Below are 19,914 nucleotides of genomic sequence, written 5' to 3' on the forward strand. Positions count from 1 at the left end.
GGGTTAAAGGTTTCTTTGGGAGACCCATGTTTTGAAAAGAATGGCTTCATTCTGAGTTCTGTCAATTATAGAAAGGTCACTCTCCACAGCCAGAGCCCTGGAATGGTTGTTGTGTTAAAAGCTGTCAGAGGCTTTCCTAAAAACTGCTTGGATAGCAATATTAACTTGGACATAATAAAAAGAAAGGCGAGGTAGAAAAACTATCACCCTTCCCAGCTCTAAGAATTTGTCTTTTCGACATTCCTTGTGTTCATCCAAACCTGCCATTCATTTTATTCCACTGTGAAAGATTACTTGCCTAAATATTGTTCTTCCTCCTTCCCCCACGTTACCAGCATTTCAGCAACCTTCTACAAAATGTCAGAAGAACAAGTAAACTTTTCCAGCATGCTCGGAGGAAAGCTCACTGCAGCAATTTAAGACGTAACCAGCATTTCTGGCTCCTTGTCTCCTCTACAGGAGGTTACCACTCCCAAAACAGCATCTCATTCTCTTCAAATGTGCAGAACTAATTAGAGTGGGGCTGGGATAAACTGCCAGAATTTGTGCTGAAGTGCCCCAGGCAGATGAGCACATTCCAACTCTGCAGTCCTGCTGCCCTATATTTACAGAGAGATGGCAACAAAAAGCTGCAGGGAGGGAATTGGGAAAGGTGTTAAAGCCCTGCAGTTGTCTGCTAAATGACCATAATTGCCAACCTGAGCTCTTCAGGTTCCTGCCCAAAACCACAGGGTTTCTCACCTGTGCACAACCTGGAGGCAGTTCAGCAGCAATGCAAACACTTAGGGATGTGCTGTTCATGCACTTTGACCTACAGCCAGTCAGAGATGAAAGCCCAACCTAAGAACTCTTGTCTAAAAATGTTCAGGTTTTTGGCACCATCAGGATGTAGGATTTCATTACAAGGAGGAAGTCAAAACTAGATCCTCCATGGAAAACATGGAGAAGCTGATGAGCAGCAGCAGCACCACTTATTGAAACCAGAAGCAAATCCATACAATGATCAAGCTCATAAAAGTACAATTCAGTTTCCTTTCCCAGCTCTATTTTCACTGATTGTTTTTCCAATACAAGCATCCTGTGTCAGCATTTGCTTCTAACACTTGCTTTGGTAATTACCAAGTTTAACGTGAGTGCAGGTCCTGAGTGGCAGACAGTGCTCAGCCTCTGAACAGAACTCTTCAGCTGTCAAAAATCAAGTGCTCAGACTTCTCCTGTTCCAGTCATGCCATCCACCATCCCAGCACACTATTGTGTGGGAGGTGCTTTGTCTAACTGTAATATTCTGTTCTGTGTTCTCCCCATAATTTTTGTAATAACCAGAGAAGACCTTACTGTGATATAGCAAAGAAAACCCCTGAACCTCACCAGTAAAAGGCATTCCATTTAAATGATTAAAATCCTTTTTGTGACATGTAACTTCTCTGTGTTTTTAACACATTTTGTCAGTTTAAGAAAGTATTTCTGGTTTTAGATTTTACTTATTTTTTTCTTTCCACTGCCATGTCTTTGTCATCCTCCTCTGGAACACAGTTTTTCTTTAAGAGAAAAAGAAACCATTTGTTGTCTAATTTCTCACATTAATATCATAGGACAGACTGTTTACCATGGGTCAAATTCTGCTGTCCTTGGTGTTTGCTTTTAGAATTCATCTGAGAAAGAACCAGGGATGTGGTCCTGGGCTGCAAGCCAATTCTTGACTTCTCTTGAGCACTACAATGCAGTTGTACTAAATCAAGGCTTTCCCAGAATCCCAGAACAGGTCAGGCTGCAAAGGATCACCCTGGGTCAACTGGTCCAACCCTCTGCTCCAGCAGGGTCATCCCAGAGCACAGGGCACAGGATTGTGTCCTGAAGGTTCTGGAATATCCCCTGTGAGGGAGCCTGGGACAATATGATCCAGTGCTTGGTCACTGCACAGCAGTTCTGCCCCAAGTTCAGGTGGAGTTTCCTGGGCATCAGTTCCTGCCCGCTGCCTCCTGCTCTGTAGGCTGGAACCACTCTGAGGAGCCTGTTCCATGCTCTGAGCCCTCCCTGCACATATTTATACAATTAGTGAGGCCTCTCTCAGCCTCCTCTCCAAGCTAAACAGCCCCAGCTCCCTCAGCCTCCTTTTCCTCCGAGATCTCAAAGTTATGCCAGGAAAAAGAACACGTAGCCAGTAACACAGCACATTTCTATGAGCACTTCACCAGCGGCCACGGCAGCACAACTTCACCAGCCATAAATCAGAAACCACGCGAATCCGCGCGAGCACCCCAGCACGCGGCCGGGAGCTGAGGGAGGGAGAGGATGGGTGGTGGTTCGGGGGATTCAGTGGTGGTTTTGGGGTGGTTTGTGGGGTTCAGTGGTGTTTTGGGGTGGTTTGGGGTTCAGTGGTGTTTTGGGGTGGTTTGGGGTTGAGTGGTGTTTTGGAGAGGTTTGGGGGGTGGTTTTTGGGGGTTCACTGGTGTTTTGGGGTGGTTTGGTGGCGTTTTGAGGGGTTTGGTAGCACTTCGGTTTGTGGCAGCTCGGCTGTGTTTTGGGGCGCTTTGTAGTGGTTAGACAGCGTTTTGAGGTGTTTTGTGACAATTCAGGTGGCATTTAGGGGTGTTTTGGTGGTGGCGTTTTGGGGCACTTTATGACGTTTCAGGTGCTGTTTTTGGGCGGTTTTGGGGCCGTTTTGGTGGTCAGACGGTGTTTTGGGGCGGTTCGTGGCGGTTCAGGTGCCATTTTTGGGCGGTTCTGGGGCAGTTTGTGACGGTTCAGGTGGTGTTTTGGGGCCGTTTTGAGGCGATTCGTAACTACCCGGTCGGGTTGGGGCGGGTCCAGTGGGGTCGAGTGGGATCGGGTCGGGACGTGAAGGGTCGAATCGGGACGGGCTGGGCCGGGTCGGGTCGGGGCAGGGTCGGGCCTTGTCGGGCGGGTCGGGGCGCGGCGCGGACCCACCTCTGCCGGCAGGGGGCGCGGGCGGGCCGTCCTCGCCGGGCGGGCGCAGCCCGTTGTTGAAGGTCGGAGCCTCGGCCGGCTGCAGCTGCCAGTTGAGCCCCAGGAGATGCATGGCTGCGGACACAGGGGACACACACAGCGGTCAGCGCGGCTGCGGACACCCGAGCGCCCCGCGGCAACGCCCCAGAGCCGCTCGGCTCGCCGGGATGGGGATGTGCTAAAACAACCGGCAACAAACATCCCTACCCCACCCCAGCAAAATGCCAAGTAAACAAAAGCAAGCTCTGGTGGCTCACACACATCTGTGTAGCACTGAAATACAAAAGGCAGAATGCTCACAGCTCAGGGCAGAGCCGCTTTCCCGATCCCACGGTGCGGGGGACACATCTCGGGAAACAAAACACTTCCTGCAAGTACCAGCTCCCAGTTTAAATTATAGGTGCTAATTTATATGTTGATTATAAAATCGGCTTTAGCCCTACGTAAAGTAACTTGGTAATGCAATTATTTTGTGTTTAGCACAAGTTATTTAAACCAATATATTAGAATAATAGAATCACAGAATAGTTTAGGCTGAAAGCAACCTGAAATCCCCTGCCATGGGACACCTTCTACCTGACCAGGTTGCTCCAAGCCTTGTCCAACCTCACCTTGAACACTTCCAGGGCAGGGACACCCCCAGTTCACCTGGGCAGCCTCTGCCAGGGCCTCACCACTCTGATAGGGATGAATTTCTTCCCAAGACCCAACCTACTCCTACGCTCAGTGTAAAGCCATTATGGAGCCTCTATCTTCATTTTTCAGATTGAGCTTCCCTGACCAACCCAGGGCTGTGCCAATCCTTTCATCTCCCAGTTTTTTGGGCCCACAGCCCCAGGCAAGAAAGGTTCGCCAGCTCCCAGCCATGGGCTCCCAGCCATATCTGTACCAGGGACAGTGCTGTGTGGCCATGGGCTCCCAGCCATCCCTGTGCCAAGGACAGGGCTGTGTGGCCGTGGGCTCCCAGCCATCCCCGTGCCAGGGACAGGGCTGTGTGGCCGTGGGCTCCCAGCCATATCTGTGCCAGGGACAGGGCTGTGTGGCCATGGGCTCCCAGCCATCCCCGTGCCAGGGACAGGGCTGTGTGGCCGTGGGCTCCCAGCCATATCTGTGCCAGGGACAGGGCTGTGTGGCCATGGGCTCCCAGCCATATCTGTGCCAGGGACAGGGCTGTGTGGCCATGGGCTCCCAGCCATCCCCGTGCCAGGGACAGGGCTGTGTGGCCATGGGCTCCCAGCCATATCTGTGCCAGGGACAGGGCCATGGGCTCCCAGCCATATCTGTGCCAGGGACAGGGCTGTGTGGCCATGGGCTCCCAGCCATATCTGTGCCAGGGACAGGGCTGTGTGGCCACGTCAGAGGCTGTGCAGCTGCACCTGGAACACGAGCTGAGCAGTGGGAGCCAGGCCAAGCACACCCCACACAAGTGCCTGAGTTATAGGCACTGTGGCAGGGCTAATTGAATAAGTCCTGTGCATAATGCATGAGACCTGGCAGGTCTGAATCATTCAGCCAGTGGATTTATGTGCATCTTCACCTTGTATAAACACAGCTACCTGCATACTCTCATCACATTATCCCCATGGCACTCTCAATACAGAGCAGTGGTGAGGGATAAAGCCCACCAAGCTGCTTCTTTCCCTTTCTTTGCATCTTTCTGCTTGCACAGCATGTATGTAAACCTATACACCACAGAGAACAGCGTTTCCAGTTATGTCAAAAGGTGTTAGAGAGGATTCACTGTCAATTTGCAGACAGGAAAGAGAAAATTATTATGGCCACCTTTAGAATTGCTCTCTTCTGAAGTGTCAGAAGCACACGAGATTATCAGATATTTTGCATCCAATACAAAGTGATTATGATGGTCACAAACGGCCCATTAGTGGCCACACACTAAATGTTCAAAAAGTAAATGTTAGGGATAGGAAAGCAAAACACTTCTCACAGAATCTGCCATTTACAGTGCTGGAGCTACCACTCAGATAATCTCAGAATGCAGGGAATCTAGTTCGATGTGACTTATTCGTATGTGCATTTCTAAGCCCCAAGAAAACAAAAAACACCTCCCCACTCCCCGAATCCACCCATCCCAACCGCTGGAAATCTCTCAGCATGCAATCTATGCAGAGTTTAACCTCTGTATTTTTGACAAAAGCAGCAGGGGAGCAAGACATCTTCCCGAAGACCCTCTTCCCCTGTACATCCTATGGACTAAGCAGATGTCTCAGAATAGTAACTAAAATCAGAAGACATTTTCTGTGAAAAGGGCAGTTGCCAGATTTCATACTCATGATGAATTTGCGAATTTTGTTTCTATTGTGTCAAAATACCTCACAAAAACAACCAAAAATGCCTTAAAGCCTCTGGTATGTTAAATACCAGATATGAACCTGAAAAGGATGTTTTGGTAAGAAACTACTCAAAATTTATTTCTATGGAATGTTTAAGAATCCTTGGAAAATAGACAGGAAATTTATGTGGGATCAAATTATTTAATCAATTACCACTTATTTGTCTTGCCAAAACAAACATTTTAAAAGGCTTTTTCAGTCTAACCTCAAGTAACCATTTTTTTTTTTTTTTTTAAGTACGGTAAATAAAACTGAAAGATCATTCACAAAGCTCCAACCCCACCAAACTGCAGCTTATCCAAACTGCCCCACGGAGAGAGCTGTGCTGGGACAGCAGAGGAGCAGCTCGGGGTGTTGGTGCTGTCAGCAATTCCCACACCCTGCACAGACACCAGATTCAGCTGGACCAGCCCCAAAAGCCAAGAGTGCATAAAGATTAAGTGAAATTAAGTGAATTTCAAATCCCCACAATCCAAACAAGTCACTGAGGAGAATTAGACTTTTGTGTTTTATACTCAGTATGTCTATTCAAAGTTGCCAATTTTTAAAAATTTTATTCCGAGTGAAATCATAAATGTAGGTCACTTGCAGAGATGAAAGCCTGCTGCTTCAAGTGTGAACCAGTCCTTACAACAGAGAGATAAAGAAATCATAACTAGTAGTCTGTCCAAGAAAATTATAGTTGCTACCTTATAATTACCAGGTAAATTCAGACAAGGAATTATAAAAGATCTTATTAACATGGTGTTAAAAAAATACTTGTGATCCATCTGCTTCCAAGCACACCATGGTTTCATTAATAACTGTGTTTTAATCATGGATGCACGTTAGGTAGGAGCAATTAGAGCTCCTTCCTAACGGGGCAGGGATTTGCATGTCTGCTCCATCCCTCCTGGAGACTGAGAATCTGCTCACACATCCATGAGGTGATCTACACACTTCCACTAAGACAGCTGCAGTCACAAACATGGGGAACGTTCCCCTTCCACCAAGAATGAGTGGAGAAAAGTGTGTCACAGGGGCCTGAGGGGAAAGTCTGTGTCTGCACTGAGCAGAGCTGAGCAGAGGGAACAAGGAGACACCTTCTCTCTGCTGCTTCACAACGCTGTGAGATGGCAAATTTATATGATTAACCTTTCTTTCTGTTAATCAAAAAAAATGCCTCCAGCAAAGGAATAAGTAGAAGCCCATTTAATTAGAAATGTGGGGATCCACGCAGAAGTTGAGTGCATGTGTCTCAGAGGAGAAATTTGGGCTAGTCAATTTGTGCCTGTTTGCTGGTTTTTCACCTTTCCTTTTCTAGTTTGAAACTGGCTTTGTTTTTTTTTTCCAACAACAATTTGTTCTATCCACAAATTGTATTTTGCTGAGCACATATAGGTATTATTTTTGTGTTTGCTTTCCCCACCCTCAACATTTAAACATATTTTCAAGGTTCTTCTCTCTGATACTTGATGTTCAAATGCTGAGCTTGTCAGAATTTATAGGGTTCATTTAACAGTAACATCTAGTAATTCAGAATAGTTCTCTAAACCATGAGAATTCAGAAACAATAAATTTTTAAGTAAAACCTTTGAGGTTTAGGTCAAAAATAATAACCAACCTCTCACTCCTACTCTAGCACCATTCACATACAGAGAGCAAAAGCCCCTGGAAGCGAAACTTGCAGCCCAGCAAGAACAAAAGCAGAGACCTGGTTCATCACTCCAGGTGGCAGAGCTGCCAAGGATCAATCTAAGACTTACATAAGATAGAGGTTGCTAGAGTGAATCACATATTATTTTAAGAAATCCCAAAAGGTACACAAAGCCACAAGAATTTGATAAAACTTACATGCAAATTATCTTGGAATTCTCTAAACTCAGTGGTGTCCCCACATTCCTCTTCCATTGGTCTTCTCTCATTGTGGCCATGAGCCCACTGCCCACTCCAGAGTTTTGTCTAAAGGACAATGGTTTCCAAGCTCAGGAAGCTCTCTGTATTGTCTTTGTACTCTTGTCATTCTTGACCTTGTACATTTAAAAGGAGAGACCTCTGGTGTCCTTGTGAGCTGCAGTACAGCTCAGTGTCTGCCAATAGGCAGAGCAGAATGAGGATTTTCACTTTTCCCTTGATGATATCCTTTCTTAAAGGGAGAAATATGCAGACTAATGATCCATCATTTCCCCCATTCCTACTGCATCTTCCCAGTTCGGGTCTGTAAAATACATGCTGCTTGCTTGTTGGAAAATTCAGTATTCCCTAAGCAACTCAAAAAGATGGGAAGATTATATAACTGAAACAGAATTAAGAATGTTTCCATAGTTTAATTTCCAGCTAGTCATGCTTATTAACGCCTGAATTAACATCATCCACAATGAACCCGTCAAACATGACTTTGTCAGGATATATCCAGTGTTTGTCTGGAGCAGGACAACCTCTTTTCATTTGAACAAGAGATCACTCCGTTATATCACGAACAACATGAACAACCACACTGAAAGCACATTTGCTGTTCCAAGGCCATTGTGTTATAGAAGCAGAAATGTTCAGTTTCCTTTCCATCCACTCATGAAGTGAACGATGATGCAACTCTTGGTATTTATTATGCAGTTTTCAGCAACATCAAATTAATTTCCAAGCCAGGTCTAATGAATCACAGACATGACGAAACAAAAGGTACCTAATAAATCTTAGCATAATGTTAATTTCATAGTATCTGTATTCAAGACCTATCTGCACATCTATTTTTTTATTTCGTATGGTCTGACAATTGTCTTAATGCATCACAATGTTTGCATGAAGCAAAAGATATTTAGTGTTTTGCACTTCTGGGTGCATATAGGTGGGTACCTAAACAACTTGAAAAGAATAAATATATTCCCCAAAAATTAAAAAGTAATTAAACATTATTGCATGCTTACTTGTATTAAATCTTACTAAGCTGAGACTCATGGTCCTGTATTAGTTACTACTTCTTGATCATGCAGCAAAACTTGAGGAATACCAGAAATTGATCTTACTGATCTCAATTATTATTCATAAAATAACAGTTATTTAAAAGATTAGAAACATAGTAATTTAAAGTTTTATTATTCCTCTGGAGAAAGAGGTTCAAGTTCAACCCAAGTCACAAGTGAAACAAGTGCATTAGGCCTATTCCCCAGTGATTACTTGCCCCCATTACAGAATGAATGCACAATCCATCACAGCTGACAACCTCTCCTCAAGAGATGCCCGAGACAGGAATAGCAGGGGGCTGAAAGTCAGAAAGAGCAATGGGGAAACTGCATGGGAAAAACTTGCACAATGCTGCAAACACTCCACTTGCTTCTAACCAGTGCTTTCAGGGCTCTGCTGAGGAGCGCGGACCCTCGGGCGCTCTAACAGGGGAAGTGAGAAGCCTTTCCCAGCTCCTCTCGTATCTGAAGAGGTTGAAAGACAGTTCACACACAAATGATCAGAATTTACTGAACTACAGTAATTTCACGAATACAAGCCGCATCAATTTGACCAAAATTTTGGTGGAAACCCGGAAGTGCGGCTAATATTCCGGGGCGGCTAATCTATTAACAAAATTCTAAAAGCTGCCAACACGGAAGTGAGAGCCCGCGGCAGCCCCAAGCCAAGCTGGAGCCCGGCCGGCCCCGGCAGAGGTGGGAAAGCCTGGCAGAGGCGGGGCCAGCAGTGTCGGGGGCGGGCGGCAGAGCCTGAGCCAGCAGGGCGGGGCAGGGAGGGCGGCAGAGCCTGAGCCAGCATGGCGGGGGAGCCCGGGAGAACTGGGGCTAGCAGTGCAGGGGAGCATGGCAGAAGCAGGAAGGCCGGCGGGTGGGGCTGCCTGGCAGCGGGGGAAGCCCAGCATAATCGGGGCCAGCAGCGTGGGGGAGCCCGGCGGTGCGGGGGCCTGCAGTGCCGGCCAGGGCGAGGAAACGCGGCGGCGGTGCAGACAGGAGGGGGCGGCCGGCGAGCGTGGTGGCGGCGGCGGCAGCCCTGCCGGCGGGGCGAGCGAAAGCGGCGCTCGCGAAAGCGCCGCCCGGCGAGCGAAAGCGCCGCCGCTCGCCGCGAGCCGCGAGCCGCGAAAGCGCCGCCGCTCGCCGCTCGCCGCGAGCCGCGAAAGCGCCGCCGCGAGCCGCGAACCGCGAGCCGCGAAAGCGCCGCCGCGAGCCGCGAGCCGCGAAAGTGCCGCCGCGAGCCGCGAGCCGCGAAAGCGCTGCTGCGAGCCGCGAACTGCGAGCCGCGAACCGCGAGCCGCGAAAGCGCCGCCGCGAGCCGCGAACCGCGAGCCGCGAACCGCGAAAGCGCCGCCGCGAGCCGCGAGCCGCGAACCGCGAGCCGCGCACCGCGAGCCGCGAACCGCGAGCCGCGAGCCGCGAGCCGCGAGCCGCGAGCCGCGAACCGCGAGCCGCGAAAGCGCCGCCGCGAGCCGCGAACCGCGAGCCGCGAAAGCGCCGCCGCGAGCCGCGAGCCGCGAAAGCGCCGCCGCGAGCCGCGAACCGCGAGCCGCGAAAGCGCCGCGGGGCGGGCGCGGCGCGGGGCGGGCGCGGCGCTCGCGAGGCGCGGCGCGGGGCGAGCGAAAGCGGCAGCGGGGCGGACGGCGAGCCCGGCGGCGGCAGCCCTGCCAGCCGGGCGAGCGAACGCGGCAGCGGGGCGGTGCTGACGGGAGAGGGGAGCCAGCGAGCCCGGCGGCGGCGGCAGCACCACCCGGCCAGCCCCGCCGAGCCGTGGCGCTGAGCTGGGCCACCCGGCCCCGTCGGCAACCATGAGCGGGCCGAGCCTGCCTGGCCCCGCCCCGAGCCAGTAAAGCCCGCTATGCCGCGATCCTGTTACTAATTGGCCAATTTGTGAAAGCTGCGCACGGATTCTCGCGACGAACGAAAGTGCGGCTAATATTCGGGGTGCGGCTTATCTATTGACAAAGACAGCAACATTGTCGAGGCACCGGGGGTGCGGCTTATAATCCGTGCGGCTTGTATTCGTGAAACTACTGTAAATCTTATTTGAGACCCGTAGTTTGCTGATGTGCCTCAAATTGACAGGCACTGAACAGAGAGAAGGAGGCTCTGTCAGAGCTGCACGTGTTCCTTTTTGTACAAGATATGTCACCATTGGGGACAATCTGTAAATGTCCTCTGCCACAAAAACTGGACTTGGCAACGCATATGCCAGACAAGGATTCCAATAAATCACAGATGATTTACAGAGGCTGGCACCACCCTCTGCTCAATAATTTTGTTGGCCAGCCTTCAGCCACATTTGCAGTGGAGCACTACAAGCACTGTCAGGATGTAGCTGAGATGGGATAGGAGTCCTTGACAAGGGCTGATGTCAAAGACAGCTCATAATTATATTCATGTCCTTTCCTATTCTGCTGTTTGCAGAAAGGGACAGTGTCTCCAGGAGCTCTAACCTGAAATCCACCCATTAAACATATATTAAAGTGCTTGAAATATCATTGTGAAAGATTATGAGTCTTGCTACTTAAAAGGAGCAGTCTTAAAATAAACGTAAGTAGCACCTTTCCTTGCTAGAGAAACAATGATGTCTCTCCTAAAATTCAGAAATGTCAGAACTTTCTATTCTTCCTTGAATACCTCATGTGGCTGTGACAAGGATGCCAGAGTTCTCCTGAGGGTATCCAAGAGATGTCACAAAAATTGATCACTTTCCCACGCCTTTTTCTAAAACAAAAAACAAAAGCCACATGTCTTGCTGGTTGGACATCTGCCACTTTTGATATATTATCTTCAGGAAAGTCTGAAGTACTATTTTAAAAAGTCCAAACCAATCATATCTGTGATAGAATTCCAAATGGAAAACAGGCCATGCAGGGAAGGGGGCACAGGCTGCTGCTGATAATGCATTATTCAAGAAGAGACCTGACCGAGAACTGCACAAGGACATAAAATAACTGAGCAACTGGGCCAGAAATTGGCAGATGAAGTTCAAACCTGCAAAATAAAATACGCTGGAAAGGAGTAATTTTAGCTCCACATGTAAAATAATGACTTCTTAGCTGACTTATATCAAACAGAAGGAAAAATTTGGACTAGATGTTAATCTCAAGTAAGTCAAACATTGAATCAGTATGGGAGGGGTAAATAAAGCAAGGAATATTGTTATGCCAACACCCCTCCTCTCAGAAAAGACCTAGAATGACCAGAGGTTGGAGAATGAGTAGGGCAAAGCACATACATGATTTGTCCTTCTTACAAGATAACCATTTTTGGGTTCTGGAGACAAATGGATAACTTGTCTTGTGTCTAACCCAGCCCAGCTGCTGCTACACATACAGCACACTCCTGAGTGTACCCACTAGTCCCAGGGTTTCTTCAAGTGTTTGACACAAGTTGATGCAGCATGGCCCTACCCCCCCACCAGGCCTGGCAATCCAGGGAATCTTTAGAATGACTCTATAAAAACCCTGGGATTTTGATGCCATAAAGCGTTTCCTAGAAGCAGCATAATTTTAGGCAGAGAATGCAGTGCATAAATGGCAACTGCTGACATGCCACAACTTTTGTGCAGGTGTCTCAACCCAGTGCAGCTATTCATCAGTACAATGGTAAATACTCTAATTAATAGCACAGCAGAGTCAGTTAAAATTATGAGAGATGAATTTTCAAAATATTTGGTTGGAGGTCTCAGGGACACAGCAGATAAGGACTTAAATTTACAGGGTTGATAACAGAGATCAATGATCAACTAAAAAACTGCATCATTCTCTGTATTACCAGTACTTAGGATATTTATGAACCTGTGGTTTAATATTAATGACTTAGAATCCTACAGAGCTCATATAGAACATTTGGATACATTTTTGATTATATTGCCTCTTCTACTTGTGGCCATTCAATTGTTTGTAGGCAAGGTTAAAGTAGCATTTCAAAAACAGATCATTTGATGTAAATGTAATACTTCTTTTGTGGAATATATGCAAGAAGTCCTGCTTATTGACTGTGACTATTGAAACTCAACAACAAATAGATGGCTTACTTTCAAGGTCATTCATTCTCAGCAATTCATCTTAATCATCAGTATGGTATGTGCTATGCACAACATTTTCATAATAAATTGAAATTAAAAGTTCATTTTGGAACTCCAGACAAGCATTATCAAAATCCACAACTTCAAGAATGTGCAGATCCCACTATTTTCAATAAAACAATAGTCTTGCCTGTATTACACCTAGAGAGCACAATAAAGAACCATTTTGCTGTCTTATATACCCTGCCTATAACACTGAACAAGACCTCTCACTTCTCAGAGTCACTTTTTGCAGTTTACAATGCTGAAAATGGAAAATTCCATTAACTATAATGGAACTGCTGTGTATTTTTATATCTTGTTACATTTTTTTCCCACTTCTCTATCAATTGAATTAAGCTTATAATGTTACCCACGTACAAGCTTCTATATGTTACGCTGCCACAGGTTTATGCTCTTGTTAATTGTGCCTGACATCTGCAATACTTTTACAGTTAAAACAACAACATTTTGTAACTTTTGAAACAGAAAGTGTCTTTCCTGGTCTCAGGAGGAAAACAGTGAGGACTGTTTGTAAAAAATCAGTGTAAGGAATCTCTGGCTGCCATTCCTGCTGTCCTCCTCATGGCTGCAGAGAGAATCCAGCTCTGGGCTTCTCTCACCCAGAGCATTCCTATAAACACACACATGGGAAATGGGAATTCCAGCACCCAAATTTCTGGGACATGAACCAAGGGAAAGGAGGCAGACCCTCAGCTTTGGACAGGTCTGGCTGTGGAAGAGGGATGAGCTCAGTGTCAGCCCTGCTCCTTGTGCTCACCAGGGAAATGCAGGAACCACTGGAAAACACAATGGAAAGGAGAGCTGACTTCACATCGTCTTACACATAAAAAAGAAATCCTTAGGCATAATTTCACTCTCAGCATGTAAACTCTTTTAGACAATAAACTGTTTAGAACAAGATGTTTGCTTTAAAGCATCCAGCCCAAGAAATGTTTTATAGAAATACCATAAAGGATCTATGAGTGAGTGTATTGTTGTCAGCAGCAGAAAAACTTCTGCTAGGAATTAATTGCTTTCTTTTGAATAAATGTTATTAAAGATTGAAAAGGAGATGGAAGAAGTGCTATAAGATTCTTCATTGTCACTGTGTTCACACAGAAGAAATAGGGGGATCCAAAAAAAGTTTGTTGTTTTTTTTTCAAATTGATCACCCCCCCTCCAAGCTGACTGATTTATTTCCCTGTGCACGTCAATAAACTGAATGGAATGGATTTTCAAAGCACAGCATGAAAGATATACCCACAAATCCCATTAGGAGTAATGTGATTTGTGTGCTTATCTGCCATGCAATGCTTTGAAAGTTCATTCCTCTATTTCCATCTGCAGCTTTTCTACTTCCAAAAATAGTTGAAAAGCTTACACACACTGCAGGTCCTTTGGGGGCAGGGAGAAGGGGATGATGTGAAGAGCTGGTGCCCAATTCCCAGGACAAAGCCAGGCAAGCAGAGTTCCAGCCCAGGAGCACGAGCTGTACCTTGGGTGGGTGTTTGCTCTCTAGTCCCCACCGTGATGCCATAGAAAACATCCTTGGCTCAGGCCTCGACTTTGCTCCTCTCACTCCTCTTTACTGAAATGTTTTGATTTTGTGCCACTTTGAGCAATCTTTTTGTCACAAGAAAGGTAACAGCATTGCGTGCTGCCTTCAGAATCTGGAATCTCATGACAAAGACCTTAAAAGAGAAGCAGAATACAGTGCACTGCTCATTTATTCTCATGACAGCCCTTAGATTGTACAGAGCGTAGAGAACTGGCACACGATTAATCAGTTCCTGAGACTGTGTAATGTGAACTCACTTCTTATGGCAATTTCAAGAATCAAGGCTGCAATCTTTTTGGTCTTGCATCTGAACTAGATGACTGTAACTAATAAGAAAAGTGTATGTATTTTTATTTACCCAATACAGCATCTTTCAGCCTGGAGGATCCCAGATCACATTATACAATATCCACTTTACCAGCCTTGCCAAAATACTGCCACTTTTGAAACAGGCTTAGAAGAGCAGAAAGGGATGCTCTTAACTCAATTTTGCTCTATTTTTGAGCAATTGTGTGCATTCAATGTTAATACAAAGCAAATTGAATCCAATTTTAATTTCACACCTAAAAGACACCATTATCATGAACAAAGTACCCTGCTTGTCTTTATTCTGTTTCCAAGAGGAGGAAGAACCTAGATGAGACTTGAAACTGGTGTTTCAAGGAATATACACACAAATATACTCTTGAAAATCACTGAGGCCTGAACTTACAAGAATTAAAATAACTGCTTTACTTTTAATACTGATCATAAACGTAAGGGATATCACGTCAAACATTTATTCAAGTGCATTCACCATCTGAAGCTGCAACTGCCCTAAATTCTACGAACATGTTGAACAAGATTTTCATAATCTCACTGTTCCAAAGCATTCAGACCTTGACTCAACCTCTGTTAGCCATATTGCTAAGAAAATAGATTTTACCTTTATTACTCCTTTGCATACACTGTATGAAGTGAAACTGACTGAGTATGAATGGCCAAATTTCTGTCCACAGTACAAAAAAGTGTAATTTCTAATCATAAAGTATATTCTTCCCTTAACAGAAATGATACAGAATAGCTTAATTTAATCACCTGATAAAATCACAATTTAAAACACTGTGTGAATGATAAAGTCTAAGGTTTTACTCTCTACACAAAGTAATTATTGGAGTTAAAAGTTCATTACAAAGAGGAAATAAATCCAAAGATGAAAAGCAAATATGATTTCTTCTCCCAAAGCCTCTAATTCATTTTCAACATTATAAACTGTTTATATTTCTTTCACAATGTGCTTCAAAAGGTGTATATATAAACCTAGCCTAAATCATATCATGATACTGACATGAAGGTACTGATTATATTTAGCATCTATGCAGATTGAGACTTTCCATAAAGCTTGAAAGGCTGACATTATTAATGCATTGAGATTTAGATGTCCTACTGAGCCGGAATAGAGACCTATGAAAATAAAATGTACAGCTTTGATAAGTCTCTTACATAGTGAATCAGTTACAGCCTTGTAACTCATATTCCTTTGTGTGGGTTGCTTTTTAGTGGTAGTCTTGAAAGAAATAAGCAATTATCAAATTGGACTATAGTTACATTTTTGAGATTTTTTTTTCTATTGTTCTTACATGATTCCTGTTAATCATTTCCCATAATGGGTTTCCTATAACTGTTTCCAGCCTTTTACCTGTCTTATTCTGAAGTTTGCCCATGTTGCCTTCAAAGGAAAAACAAGTTTTATAGCAAAATCTTATAGCTTTCAGAGACTAAAAGCTGGCCCTCCTGCATCTGTGTCTTCTTTAGAATTGTAGAGCTGGTAAGGGAATACAAGCTGCAAGTGAGGACAGGATTTGTAGGATCACACCAATATGGAGGCACACGAGAAATCAGTGAAGGGTTTCATGGTGCCAGGATTTCAATTTCAGATCACTGCCTTATTTTGAAGTGCCAGGTTACAAGTTTTCAGACTGCAGTAATAGATATTTCACAAGGAATTCCTTTGTGTGTGTGTGTTCATATATGATTACGAGTTGCATCACCAAAACGTCTGTTACACAATTTCATCATCCAATGCAGGAACAGGAGCTTGCCTGTGCATCTGAATCCCAAGAAACACCATGACAACTCACCAGAGTCTAAGTCCATTCCAAGCACTGTGCACCATGAATAATGAAAAACATTTTTATTTAATTTGGACACCCACATCCTGATTAATTTATGGAACATCATAATATACACTTAAATATTAATATTTGTATTACTTTTCTTTATCTCTTATGTCTCAAATTGCCTTTTAGAAGATGTGGTTTTAAGACTAGCTCAATTTGATCTTCTTGGAATACCAAAACTAATCACTGCAGAGATTGCAGAAATCACTGCTACAGATGGAGTTGCTGTCCACAATAGAAAAATGATGCCAGTTTAATGTAGAGAGCATCTGATACCTGATCACTTTAATGAAGCTTTCTGTCTTGCTGCAGGAGCCTCTGCACTGTCTGAGGTCAGCAATGCAGAATGTTCCTCATCAGCCCATTTAGAGCTGGCTAAAATCAAGGCCTGTTGTAACCAAGGTCAAAATTGTCACTGACTTCAGTGGAGAGAGCTTCACTACAGAATTCCTCTATTTAAAGTATTTGAGACTGCAAGTATCATAGCAGTGCCTGAAAAAACAGTGTTTTCTACAGGCAACAGCAATACAACCCATCAAAAACTCTATGGTTTAAACTTCAGGGTGAATTGAACATGAGCTGCCATGCATTAGCATATGCATCAGTGTATACAACTAATTAAAGTATCATAAAATAAAATACAAGTTAGATTACACACCCTCAGAAACCTTTGCCTTCAATTACATGCACTTTGTAAGGCATAAGTGAGTTATGTTAAATGATTAATATGATCATAATATATGTAACAACTTTACTTAGTGATACCAATAAAATAACCAGGAATCATCCTTCAAAGAGAAGATAACACACTACAAGGGCAAAAATTAGTACATATATGGTAGCTAGAACTACACACTGTACTTCATTGCTAACACTGAAGTTCTATTTCTTCATGTCTGTTATACCCAGATGGCTGGCAATCAAACCAGGATTATGCATCTTTTTCTCTTTGATGGATGAAACAGCAAATACTGTATTTTAAAGAAACCCCAAAACCTAAACTATATTGAAAATCCATCTATCTAGAATTTCAGCTTCACTCTTCAGTATGAAATTTATTTTCTGTGGGTTTTTTTTTTTCCCTTTCAAGAATTTGCTTCAGCTTGAAAGCAGGTATCAAAGCAACACCTCAGCATCTTAAAAGAAAAATGACTAGGAACTCCTCAGTGTCACTGTATCTGACAAGTTTCTGCAATGTATTTACCTTCCTCTTTCTCAACGCTACAAACATTAAGAACACAAAAAGTATCACAGCTGAGATTTTTTTTCCTTATCCATCCTGATTTGAAAAAGATGCATTTTATTTATGGTCTAATAGAGAAAATCTGCTTCTGCCTACTGGAAGTGACTGTCTTTATTAATTAGCGAAGAATAAAATACACACAACTTCTATTTTGCTACGATATGAACCAAAATGAAAATGAAGATACTACCAAACCTATTCATAAATCTTTAAAAATCTCACCTTGTAGGACAGGTTTAAAAAAATACAACTCAAAACCATCCCTGAGGTAACAGTTATACCAATTTTCCCATTTAAATGTATTTTTAAAAATGCAGTGACTGTATTCTTTCAAAGATAACAATGGCATTATATGACCGGCATGTAAATGTAACTCAGGATTGCTATCAGTTCATAAAATTATTTCAGAAATCTGTTCATGGCTTTGCAGGGTTTACATGAACTGCACCTCTCACTTTGTTCTCAAGAACTGTTTTAACATTTGCATTCAGGTCCTCACAGGTGAGTTTTGAGCTGGGATGCAGGATTACCTAATTCCCATGCCTATCCTGGATGGCGGAATGCTGCTCTTTTCTCCTGGAGGCCTGCCGGCCTTTGGGACACTGCATTGTTCATGTGGGCTGCAGAAATCCCGGGGAAAAGCAGGAAAAGCAGTTTTCCCACTGTGCTGGCTGGAAGGCAGCACTGCCCAGTGCAGCAGGAATGGGAACGGAAGGATCAGACACTGCTCGGAACAATGGCACCGACTGTGCAGTGCCAGGAGCTCCGTGCTGCTGGATGGCTCAGAGCCACACCTCTGAAGTTCTTTGAACCTTTGGTGAACCAATTTCACATTTGAAATATTGTCAGAAGTTATCTCTTCCATTTTAGCAAGCTAGACACAACACACTCCCCAGCTCCTGGCAGGGAACAATGGAGGGACGGAGCATGCAGTGGCTAAGCACTCTCATTGAAAAAACCAGGGGATGTTGCAGTAATTGTCCTGAGAGGCTAGAAAGGAAACAAGCCTCTATGCTGACAGCTTAGCTCAGCGTGAACTCTCATTTTTCACATGGAGCTAATTAAAAACTGAAATTAGTTAAATATGGAAATGACACTTGCAAGCACTTTAGCTGAATCCTGGCGAAATCCCTCTAGAGTGCTGAGACACTACCTGCTGCTTCAAAACTCCCCAACTGAATTTCACAGTTAAAAGGCTGAGCAAAGGGAAAGTTATTACAGAGATTTCCAATTCAAAATGTGTCTGTAAAATCCTAAATTAAATTTCATGGTAGCCCTTTCAATAACGAGGGACATACTGTGCAGTCCAACGATCTGGTGCTCCAATAACGTCCCTGCGTGTATTCTCTGATTATCTCACCTTTAGGCACTGTGCTGGTTGTGCCAGCACTGTGATACTCACAAGGACACTAGCATTACAATGCTACAAAGATAAGCCATGTACTGCAGTGAAGTAGTCATTTGGAAAGCATGGATGCACGGCACATAAAGGAATTACTTCCACTGTCTAACAGCAGAAATCTGAGAAAATCAGAATCCACCGACCAAAATGTTTTATGCCTATGATTTTAATTTATGTGATGAATACATATGCAGAGAAGAGCCTACACAGCAATAAATTGCATGGCCTATATATCTATATCTCCATACTTCACAGGCAGTGTAATAATAAAAAGCACTTCTGCATATTTAAATGGGCATAAAGAACCAAGGGACTGGATATGCATAAAAGGTATGATGACTGACATAAGCTTTTTGACTAAAGCACCATGTGAATTCCATTTTAGTGCATGTGACTTGCCTAGTGTGCATAAAAGCAAGGGGATCTGCCCAAGGGCAAATATGATTTCTGAATGCAATTTAACGAAATCCGCCCACAGAACAGTTCATTCTGGAGCCAGACCAAGGCATTCAGGATAGCCATCACTTTCAAAACAACTGGAGCTTTTTGGGTTTATTGTTTTTCCTACATTCCATCCCTTTACCCTTGAGGCAATCCCCTCCCCCTGGCCTGCTGCCACTATTGCACCAACAAATTTCTGTCTAGGAAAGCCAGCAAAAGATGCCACATAGCACGAGAGCCACTGTTACTCACTCCCAAGTCTTCTGGCAGGGGGTATTGCTGTACCCAGCCTGCCAAAACCTCTTCCCTGGCAGCTAGCTGTATAATCTGTACATCACACCCAGGCTTTGCTAGTCCAGAGCCTTGAAACATCTCAGCTAACCCAGCTGGAGGGGATTTGCTGCAGCTGCACCATCAGACCCTCTTATTTTATTGAATTTTGAATATGCAGTTTCAAAGCAATTCAAATGAATTCGCCCAAGGCCTCAGATCAGTAAAACTACTGATACCACCTGCAGCAGGCTTCCTACATTTGAAGCATTTAAAAACAGGTGACAGGATAGGAGCTTTCAGTGTAAGGACTGACTCTCATGAAAAGCCTGCTAAACAAACTTGGTTATGCCCCATTTTGGCAAGGAAGGAACTGTATGGCTTTCAGCCCAATTCTCACAATAGCACTGGGAATAATGGGAAACCCCATTTAAAATTATTTTTTAAATCTTGTATATTTTTTTCAGGTTAAAATGAAGCTTTTATTTGATCCCTGAGCTTTGTTTATTTTCAAGCAT

General features: G+C 44.4%; 1 protein-coding gene across 18 annotated transcripts in view; it reads right to left on the reverse strand.

The window, feature by feature from the left end:
• The window catches only part of TENM2 (teneurin transmembrane protein 2), a 619,293-nt gene that overhangs the window by 120,933 nt on the left and 478,446 nt on the right, over nucleotides 1–19,914 (reverse strand). For 15 of the 18 annotated variants that reach the window (XM_033073572.2, XM_033073569.2, XM_033073568.2 and 12 more), the window contains one exon: nucleotides 2,929–3,042. The exons of the other annotated variants lie outside the window; for them this stretch is intronic. In XM_033073572.2, coding sequence (XP_032929463.1) covers nucleotides 2,929–3,042 — 114 coding nt within the window. The remainder of the gene's footprint in view (nucleotides 1–2,928; nucleotides 3,043–19,914) is intronic. 18 annotated transcript variants of the gene reach the window in all.

Source organism: Catharus ustulatus, chromosome 15, assembly GCF_009819885.2.
Source record: "Catharus ustulatus isolate bCatUst1 chromosome 15, bCatUst1.pri.v2, whole genome shotgun sequence".
NCBI lineage: Eukaryota > Metazoa > Chordata > Aves > Passeriformes > Turdidae > Catharus > Catharus ustulatus.